The sequence below is a fragment of the Salmo salar genome, chromosome ssa15, assembly GCF_905237065.1.
Source record: "Salmo salar chromosome ssa15, Ssal_v3.1, whole genome shotgun sequence".
Lineage (NCBI taxonomy): Eukaryota > Metazoa > Chordata > Actinopteri > Salmoniformes > Salmonidae > Salmo > Salmo salar.
The window spans coordinates 35,493,459-35,503,347 of NC_059456.1; the positions used below are offsets into that span (position 1 = coordinate 35,493,459).

The following is a 9,889-nucleotide window of genomic DNA, read 5'->3' on the forward strand; positions in this document are numbered from 1 at the left end:
CATTTATCTTGCTGCAGTACAAAACAAGGAATCAAATGCATAATTCATATATTTTCCCTTTTGAAGAAAATTATACAAATGTGATCATTTTAAAATCTGAATACTGCATGTGTGGTCCTACACCACAATATGGATTTAACTGTACATATCTGGGGTGCCCCCAGGCGTATGATGGCCTATGACCGGCGCCTGGAGCCACGGGCGGGCGAGAGGGTGCCCTACGTGATCGTGTACGGGACGCCCGGCCTGCCCCTCATCCAGCTGGTGCGGCGGCCCTTAGAGGTGCTGCAGGACCCAAGTCTGCGCCTCAACGCCACCTACTACATCACCAAGCAGATCCTGCCCCCGCTGCAGCGCATCTTCCAGCTCATCGGCGTGGACGTGCTCAGCTGGTACCAGGAGATCCCCAGGGTGAGGCTATGAAAGAGTGGTGGGCCATCTGCTCCAAAAGTTAGTTACTGGGATTCATTAAACTGATTAAACGATTGATCTATTGATGTTTGTTGACACACACAGACTACTGAAGCAGACATAATGATTTTGAAAGCTTTGTCCAGACTGTAGTGCAGACGGACAACAAAAGAAAAAAAGGGCTACATGTCACAAATCGAATCAGACTCATCCTGAATGACATTGTGCCCAAGTCATTTAGAGGCACTGCCTTTTTGAGATGCCAACGGTGCCATCTAGTGGCGAATTGTGTATAGGACATGCTCATTTCATACTGTTGTCTTGGTAGCCTGCTTCAGACTAAAGCACCAAGGGACATAACTCTTAGAGGATAAAACAGTGTCTGCCCTGTCAAATAGTGAATGACAGTCTTGATGATAATAACTACATTTATGTGATTGATGACCACTTTTCCTATTATAGTCCAGCCCATGGTTCGAAACATGTCCTCTCTGTTCAGGTCCAGAAGGCATCGTGCTCCACGGTGGCTGAGAGGAAGGGGACCATCTCCCAGTACTTCACCACGCTGCACTGTCCTGTGTGTGATGAGCTTACCCAGCTAGGTGTGTGTATCAGCTGCCGGGGCGAGCCCCAACGCGTGGCCATCACTCTCTACCAGGACATGCGGCTGTGGGAGAGCCAGCAGGACCAGCTGCTACAGGTTAGCGGTTGGGGCGCAGGACATCATTGGGAAGCTACCACAGGCTGCAGATATGTTAAAGCTCATTCTAGTTTTTCTAAAAAGATAGAGTAGAGCGAGAGAGCTAAGCTTAGAATTGTATTTTTAACACTGATGTAATATTACAGGGATAGGTCACTGGTTGGTGAAGATCTGTAGATAGAACAAGCTTTAACGATTCATTAGTGTTTAAACTCCATTAACCAGCCTCCTGTTTTCCATTGGTCCAGATCTGTAGGAACTGTAGCGGCAGTGCGGAGCGGCAGGTTCCGTGTGTGTCTCTGGACTGTCCTGTGCTCTACAAGCTTTCCCGGGTCAACAGACAGCTCTCCAAGGTGCCCTACCTCCGACAGCTCCTGGAGCAGTTCTGATTCTGAACACGTTCTGGACTGCTGTTCTGGTGCTAAACCAACGCTGTCTCATCCAGTTCAGTGTTTCCTTTAAATGGTGCTTTGATTTGTTCTCACTCGCTCAGTCTTCATTAGCTGCTATTGGTTGGTTGTGCGTGAAGCTGATTTTTCTTCAGATGGTCTCGTCTGTATCATAACGATGGCATTGACTCTGATCGAAGAGGACCTTACACTTTTATCCTGTACTCGCTGTAGCAATTTGTAAATGCAAGACTTGTAAGTCTGAACGGTATTCCTAAGGAGCTCCCGACGATACGAAGATTGACTAAAGAAACCACTGTTCAACTTCATTTCCCTTTTTATATCAAATACCATTTTATAAATAGTTATTGTACCGTGCCCATCTGAATTATCTCTGTGCATCAGCATTAAAAAAGGAAAGCTCTAATCACAGTGGACAAATCAACTAGCTAGTTTTTATCCATTCTGTTTGTGTGCCATGGTAATACGTTTTTTTTTTTTTTTGCCTCGATTGTATTTGTCCATTTTGGCAAAGCATTATCCTTATACTCCGAGACACTGATGGGGATTATTCATTTCAGTTTTTACTTCTGGGACTGTTGCAATACTGTATTTTGATAATTTATGGCAAGAGAATATTATTTCCTTAAGCATCTTTTTTTTTAATGCTTTCTCCATGTTAACAGCATATTTCATCTAACCATGTCAAGATGGATTCTATTGTTTCCCAAAACAACTATACACAGGATCTGTGGATTTGTATAAATGTAAAAAGAAAAATGAAGGAAATGTTGTTGTTTTTTCCCGTTTTTAATGGACATTGCTGTGGGTGCAGGTTGAAGATTGGTTTAATAAAACTCCATGTATTAGTATTTGTATTTTGTCATGGTTTTGATTTTCATTGTTTTAATAGAATAATTCAGAGATTGATCAAGTTATTATCACACATCTGAATGAAAAACTACAACTGATCACTGCACAACACTTCTAAATGGTTTTCTAAAAGATATTTTTTTTTTTTACAAAAAAGTGCAGAAAACGAACTTGATTCAAAGGTCTGACAAAAACATAATTCATAATCAGGCCACATTGGTGGCTAACATCCCTATCTTTAACTGCTGATAATTCACATATTACTAAATATGAATGACAAAGAAATTACATCTAAAGGAACCTATTTTCAGTGTTACATTGGTGATTCTTCCGTATTCCTACTTTTATCATTCATTACCAGCAACCGTTGTAAGAGGCCTAAACGTTTCCCCCTAAACACAGCCTCAAATAACGTAGTAGACATAAGCTGTGGGGTAAGTCACATTGCACTGTAAATCCGTAGTGTCAAACATTTTGGGCTCTATTCAATCCGTATCGCAGGAAGTTCAGCGTTAAGTCATGATTGAAATTTAAAGGCAATGTTCCCGCGTTAGCAAAGGCTGCATTCACGGTAAACGCTGCATATGTCGGCACAATCGGAAATGACCTTTACATTTCTATTGCGCAATCTGTAAAGCTTCAGCGATCCAGATTAAATAGAGCCCTTACATGTGAGTGTTAACAAGCTAAAGAAGCACATGACAAACAACCAGACATTAACAAACAAGTTTCTCTCGAGAGGAAGACGGGGCTCTTCTATAATACTAATATATAAAATACTTATTGTAACGTCTTTACAGCACTCATGGTGCATTTCACACCCAGACTAGAGCCCCTAGGCGTGATTCATTCCGATTGCACTTCGTGACTGCCATTAAAAAAGGTAATTTCCGATTTAGCTGACATATGCAGCATTTACTGTGAATGCGGTCTCCGCGAACGAGGGAACAATGCCTTTAAAAGGACCATTGTGGACAAAGCGCAATTGGATTGAGTCCTGGCCTTGCCGCTGATCGGATTGAATCCCAGGTTTAAGGCTCTTCAATTTGTATCGCTGAAGCGTTAGATTTACATTTCTAGTGCGCAATCCGTAACGCTTCAGCAATACAAATTGAAGAGCACATGAGGCGGCAGCGTAGCCTAGTGGTTAGAGCGTTGGACTAGTAACTGAAAGGTTGCAAGATCGAATCCCCGAGCTGACAAGGTACAAATCTGTGGTTCTGCCCCGGAACAAGGCACTGTTCCCCGGTAGGCCGTCATTGTAAATAAGAATTTGTTCTTAACTGACTTGCCAAGTTAAATCAAATAAGCATGTAAGGGCTCTATTTAATCTGGATCGCTGAAGCTTTACAGATTGCGCAATAGAAATGTAAAAGTCATTTTGGATTGAGCTGATTTATGCAGCGTTTACAGTGAATATTCTCTGCTAATGCGGGAACATTGCCTTTAAATTTCAATCACGCTGAATTTCCGCGATATGGTTTGAATAAAGCCCCTAGTCCCTCTTTTCCCGGTCCAGGGAAAGCAGCATTTTCTGTCCGGGTGAGTCCTCCAGCAGAGGGGGAGAGTCTGAAAAAGAGGTCCCAACTGTGGGCTCTAGGGACTGGGCAGTAGAGGGGACAGATGTGGCACTGATGTCGCCTGATGTCCCCGTAACATCAGGTGGTGGGAGCCCTTTGTTAGGAGATGACAACGCTTTATTAGGAGATAAAGAGAGCGCTTTATTAGGAGATAAAGAGAGCGCTTTACTATGAGATAATGCTTTATTCGGAGAGTTTATAAGGCTGGTGTCATCCATCTCGATTACCTCAAAGTCGGCGTCATTCCACTGGTCTGCCTCGTCATCCTCCTGCTGCTCCTCTTCCTCGTCATTGGCTCCTGAGTCCAACAGGCCTTGGCGGTACTCACTGTCGTCGGGCTCCTTGCGGCCCCTGATGCGGGGTGTCCTGCTGGGGCCGCTGGGGGACGAGGCCAGCCAGAACATGAAGGGGAAGAGGATGGAGGTGATTGTGGCGGTGGTCAGGGTCAGGTACATCAACAGGGGGTGACCATGGATCCTCCCCAGCAGGAAGCCCATCAGAGCGGGCAGGACCATCTCCCCCAGGGCCGCCCCCACCACGAAAACCGCCGCCGAGCGCCCCGTCACTGTGGTGTACTGCTCCACCCAGGAGATCCCACTGGGGAAAGTGGTCGACATGGAGGCACCATAGACACCAGTGCAGATCCACAGGGCCACCCTGTTACTGCTGAAGAGGGTAAGGAACAGGGAGGACAGGGTGCAGCCCACCAGGCTCAGTAGGATCATGGTGCCTGGGTGCATGCAGGTCGCAAAGAAGATGGCCAGGCCCCGGCCGGCAGCGAACGTCCCCCAGAACAGGGAGTTGAGCCCTGCTGCCTGGGCCTCGTCCATATGGATATAATCCTTAGCATATGTGAAGATAAAGGAGCCGTACGCCACCTCGGCCCCCACGTACCAGAAGAAGAAGACAAAGAGCATGGCGATGAGTGCGTTGTGATGCTTGGACACCAAGTGCTTCCCTGAGGGGGTCTGGGCCCTGCCCTGAGAGGGCCTGTGGCGGGCGTAGAGGATGAAGAAGAGGAGGGAGATTAACAGGATGAAACCACTGATCACAATGTAGGCCCACATGGAGTTGAGGGTGCTGCTACTGAGGACATAGCTTCCGGGTATAAAAGAGGGCGGTGTTTGGGGCATATTGTCTGTGACTGCCGGAGAGGTTGATGTTGCCGGCGGGGCTGCCATGCTGCCATTCGTAGCCACATCCCGGTCTAAGTCTGTTCCAAAGAGCAGCTTGGCGATGATGGGCGAGACGAAGGCCCCCGCGGCGAAGCTGAAGTGCAAGGCCTGCAAGTGCGAGCCAGCCTGATCTCCCCATGTCTGCAAGATCAGGACATTACCACCTGCCAGAGAGGACAGCAAACGGCATCAGAGGCATTCACTAAGGACCATGTCTTGTACTGTGCAGTAAGTAGGTACCTATTTACTATATTAAAGATAGATTGTCTGTTCCTACCTGTATCTAGAAAGCCCATAGAAACTCCAATACTGGACATCAGAGCAGTGAGGAGAAGGGCCGTCTTACAGAAAGGGATTGCAAACATCCCAAACGCTGTGACCAACATGGAAAGGCCTGTGATGAAAATACAGTGTTATACAGTGCACCATGCACTGTGGAAAAAGGTAATGACCCACAAAAAAACAACCTACAGCATTATTTGATAAACATAGGTGATGCAGTAAGGCAGTAAGGCTTCGTGCATACTGTGTAGGCTAATATATTTGGAACAAAAATAAACACAAGAATTTCAATGATTTTGCTGAGTTACAGTTAATAGAAGGAAATCAGTCAATTGAAATAAATGTAAAAGGTCCTAATTTATGGATTTCTCATGACTGGGCACGTGGTCTGCGGTTGAGGCCGGTTGGACGTACTGCCAAGTTCTTTCTAATGACATTGGAAGCGGCTTATGGTAGCAAAATGAACATTCAATTCTCTGGAAACAGCTCTATTGGTCATTCCTGCAGTCAGGCTGCCAACTCCACACTCACTCAAAACTTGAGACATCTGTGGCATTGTGTTGTGTGACAACTGCACATTTTAGAGTGGCATTGTATTGTACCCAGGACAATGTGCACCAATCTGGCGTGGTCTGCATGTGTAACCATGTCAGCCCTGAGTATTTCTGTCTGTAATAAAGCCCTTTTGTGGGGAAAACAAACATTCTGATTGGCCGACCCATGGCTGCACCACTGCCCAATCATGTGAAATCCATAGATTAGGGCCTAATGAATTTATTTCAATTGACTGATTTCCGTTTATGAACTGTAACTCAGTAACATCTTTGAAATTGTTGAATGTTGCATTTATATTTTTGTTCAGTATAGCTTCTTGATATGCCACACCTGTCAGGTGGATGGATTGTCTTGGCAAATAAGAAATGCTCACTAACAGGGATGTAAACAAATTTGTGCACAGAATTTAAGAGAAATAAGTGTATATGGAAAATTTCTGGGATCTTTTATTTCAGCTCATGAAACATGGAACCAACAATATATATGTTGCGTTTATATTTTTGTTCAGTATTATAATAATAATAATAATAAATGCCACTAAGCAGATGCTTTTATCCAAAGTGACTTACAATAATGCATGCATACATTTTTCATATGGGTGGCCCTGGTGAAGCAACAATCGCGGCATTGTAAGCACCATGCCCTACCAACTGAGCCATACAAGACCACAAACCTTAGAGCTGAAATATAATAGGAGGTTTTTTTGCCAACGGACATCATTTATTTGTGGTTTGAGTTGATGTATATTTTAATTTGTTAGACATACCCAGCAGAAGAAGGCTGTTCATGCAGTCAAAGAGAATCCCGGACAACACAGAGCCGCCTATATAGCCCATCGAGCGGCCTACGAAGATGTAGGAGATATTGCTGATGTCCTGGTTGACGTTGATGGCCAGGTCTTGAAACGTGGGGCCTAAAACAGAGATACTCATCCCCTAGAAGACAGAAATAATAAAAAAACACTTACTAGTATTATCAAGTATAAGTAAGATACAGCCCTGCCCCTTGTGCAGTTCTCAGGCAAACATTGGTAGCATCTAGGGCCCCATCATTTTCTAGGATACATGTATTTTGAACTTTGTGTGGCAACCAAATGGTAAAGAATGTAAAAATGTTGTTTTCATGTCCCTTTCTAAGAAGACAGTTATTCAGAATTGTACATTTGGACAGGTGCCAGGAAGTAAAAGTTCTGAAGTTGAAGAGCCAGTTTGACCAACTAGCTATGCCTTATGTCAGAATGAAATGTTTATCCATGTTTATCAAACGTCAAATTTCGAAGTGTTCAAGGTCAAGTGTAAGCATTAACTCTGCATTTTTAAGGTTAGGGTTAAGTATAGGTATTAACAACGAAATCCTAAGGTTAGGCATTAACTCAGAATGGTTAAGGTTGGGGATAGGCTTTAAACTAAAACTCTCTAAAACAACTTTATCGCTGTATTCGAACATGCAATCTTTGGCCCCAGAGTTTAGGCACTAACTCCGAATTGTTAAGGCAAGGGTTAAGGTTTGGCATAGGCTTAAAAGCCTTGAGACATCTGTCGCTGTGGTCGAACATGCAACCTTTGGCACTATAATCATATGCTTACGCCCATCAACGTTCAATGCCCTAGCAAATCTGAAACCTACTTGAACATAACAGCACTCACTGTTGCCCATGGTGGCGGGTTTTATGGTCCTCAGACATGGATGAACTTCGAATACTGACTTGTATCACGGGTGACCTGGCTGGTTTTACAGCCATGAAATGCAAATTCTGCTCATTCAGGATCTAGGCCTAACAACGCTCATTTTACCTCCACTGAAACAACCACAATCACAGAAATAATGAACTCAATGAATGCAATTTGGAAAGTCTAAATCTTATTGAATGGGAATAAATACATTGACTTTGTAAAACTCAAGTACAATAAGATGAAGCTTTAAACATTTAAAGACAACCTGCGATTTAGTGTTAGCGAAGATATGGGGATAGGGAAACATAATCCTAACAACAATTTCCATTTTAACCAAAATATGCAATAAACCAGGGGTGTATTCATTCTGTTGCAAAACGTTTCTTAAACGGAAGCAAACGGAACAAAACCGAGAGGGACCTACCGGTACCTGCATTTGTCCAACAGAAACTCTCGTTTTGCTCTGTTTGGTTCTTAAACGGTAAACGGTTACCGTAATGAATACACCCCTGGTAGAAATATAGTAGCTAATTTCAGGGCCTTGATGTTGAAAATTGTCAAATTCAGTCCCTTCTACTTGCCTACTAGCCTAACAACAAGCACTCTTACCAGTCCGAGGAATGATGCACAGAGCGCCAAGGTGATGATCCAGCCGCTGCAGCCTCCAGAACCGCTGGCGCTACTAACTTCACCGATGATTTCAACCTCACCATCAAACCCCGAATTCGAACTCTCCTGCCTCCCTTTCATTACACTCATCACCCCTCGCCTTGTGTCTTTCCTCTTGTCAAACAGAGTATGTTCCTCTTGGTCATCGTTATTATCATCCTCCTCCATCCTTGCGAAACGAACATGCTTCGTTTTCCCAACAGGATCTCTGGCGGCCGAGACCGGCATTGGTCGAGCAGTCAAATGATGGCTGCGCTGTATTCTGCTGGTTGGAAAGCTTGCGCCAGTGCGTTTGGTAAACAAACTGTGCGCACTGACCGTTCCTTCAACGACACTTGCTGATATATTTTCGAGTCATTCATTCATTCATTGCATGAAGAATCGGACATGGAGAACGTTGGCTGGATGGTAAAAGCCGTGGTTCCTTATGTCAAGTGTATGACATTAATATGGAGATCAGCGTACTGGAAGTACTAGTCATATGATTTAAATAAATTCACGAATACAGCGACATCTAGCCGTCATACTAGAAATGTTAGATGTTTTCTTTATCATTATAAATATTTGTGCTTCTGTGCTTTACATGCACGACTACAAAAAAAAATAATTATACTTGTAAAAATGTCTACATTTGAAAAAAATGCTATAAATTAAAGGGTGGTCCAATATTGACATTGGATTACAGCACACAATACAATCACCCTTTGCTTTATACACTGAGTGTACAAAACATTAGGAACACCTGCTCTTTCCATGACATTGACTGACCAGGTAAATTATATGATCCCTTACTGATGTGTTACCTGTTAAATCCACTTCAAATCAGTGTAGATGAAGGGGAGGAGACAGGTTAAAGGAGGATTTTTAAGCCTTGAGACATGGATTGAATACATGTGCCATTTAGAGGATGAATGGGCAAGACAAAATATTGAATGAAATCAAACTTCATTTGTCAGAATACAAAAGGACATCCAACCTTACGATGAAATGCTTACTTACAAGCCCTTAACCAACAGTGCAGCTCAAGAAAGATTTAAGAAAATATTTACCAAATAAACTAAAGTAAATCATAATAAAAAAGTAACACAATAAAATACCCCAAGTGCCTTTTGAACAGGGTATGGTGGTGGTGCCTTTGAACAGGGTATGGTAGTGGTGCCTTTGAACAGGGTATGATGGTGTGGTGCCTTTGAACAGGGTATGGTGGTGGTGCCTTTGAACAGGGTATGATGGTGGTGGTGCCTTTGAACAGGGTATGATGGTGGTGCCTTTGAACAGGGTATGGTGGTGGTGCCTTTGAACAGGGTATGGTGGCGGTGCCTTTGAACAGGGTATGGTGGTGGCGGTGCCTTTGAACAGGGTATGGTGGTGGTGCCTTTGAACAGGGTATGGTAGTGGTGCCTTTGAACAGGGTATGGTGGTGGTGGTGCCTTTGAACAGGGTATGATGGTGGTGGTGCCGTTAAACAGGGTATGGTGGTGGTGCCTTTGAACAGGGTATGATGGTGGTGGTGCCTTTGAACAGGGTATGGTGGCGGTGCCTTTGAACAGGGTATGGTGGCGGTGCCTTTGAACAGGGTATG

At 44.0% G+C, this 9,889-nt stretch overlaps 2 protein-coding genes across 5 annotated transcripts in view; one reads left to right on the forward strand and one right to left on the reverse strand.

Moving 5' to 3' along the window:
- The window catches only part of LOC106571315 (DNA polymerase zeta catalytic subunit), a 99,061-nt gene extending 96,689 nt beyond the window's left edge, over positions 1–2,372 (forward strand). For both annotated transcript variants that reach the window (XM_014144240.2, XM_014144241.2), the window contains 3 exons: positions 165–411; positions 911–1,111; positions 1,360–2,372. In XM_014144240.2, the coding sequence (XP_013999715.2) occupies positions 165–411; positions 911–1,111; positions 1,360–1,500 (589 nt within the window). In that variant the 3' untranslated portion in view covers positions 1,501–2,372. The remainder of the gene's footprint in view (positions 1–164; positions 412–910; positions 1,112–1,359) is intronic.
- LOC106571316 (sodium-dependent glucose transporter 1) lies at positions 2,026–8,776 on the reverse strand. 3 transcript variants are annotated; one of them, XM_014144244.2, is made up of 5 exons: positions 8,248–8,776; positions 6,732–6,900; positions 5,406–5,522; positions 4,181–5,292; positions 2,026–4,047 (listed from the first exon to the last, which is right to left on the reverse strand). In XM_014144244.2, exons 1-5 carry the CDS (start codon positions 8,533–8,535, stop codon positions 3,970–3,972), a joined length of 1,764 nt encoding a protein of 587 aa, XP_013999719.1. In that variant the 5' UTR covers positions 8,536–8,776; the 3' UTR covers positions 2,026–3,969. The 3 variants fall into 3 exon arrangements, with proteins under 3 accessions (XP_013999719.1, XP_013999718.1, XP_013999717.1); XM_014144243.2 differs by having other exon boundaries at positions 2,026–4,068; XM_014144242.2 differs by having other exon boundaries at positions 2,026–5,292.
- Between the last annotated feature and the right edge of the window lie 1,113 nt (positions 8,777–9,889).

What these genes read in the sequence shown, in the direction of transcription:
- LOC106571316 (XM_014144242.2), bottom strand. Translation starts at nt 8,535, where the DNA reads ATGCCGGTCTCGGCCGCCAGAGATCCTGTTGGGAAAACGAAGCATGTT. An exon ending in GTGCATCATTCCTCGGACTG is followed by an intron (nt 6,901 to 8,247) that starts GTAAGAGTGCTT and finishes TCTGTCTTCTAG; the next exon opens with GGGATGAGTATCTCTGTTTT. An exon ending in TATGGGCTTTCTAGATACAG is followed by an intron (nt 5,293 to 5,405) that starts GTAGGAACAGAC and finishes CCTCTCTGGCAG; the next exon opens with GTGGTAATGTCCTGATCTTG.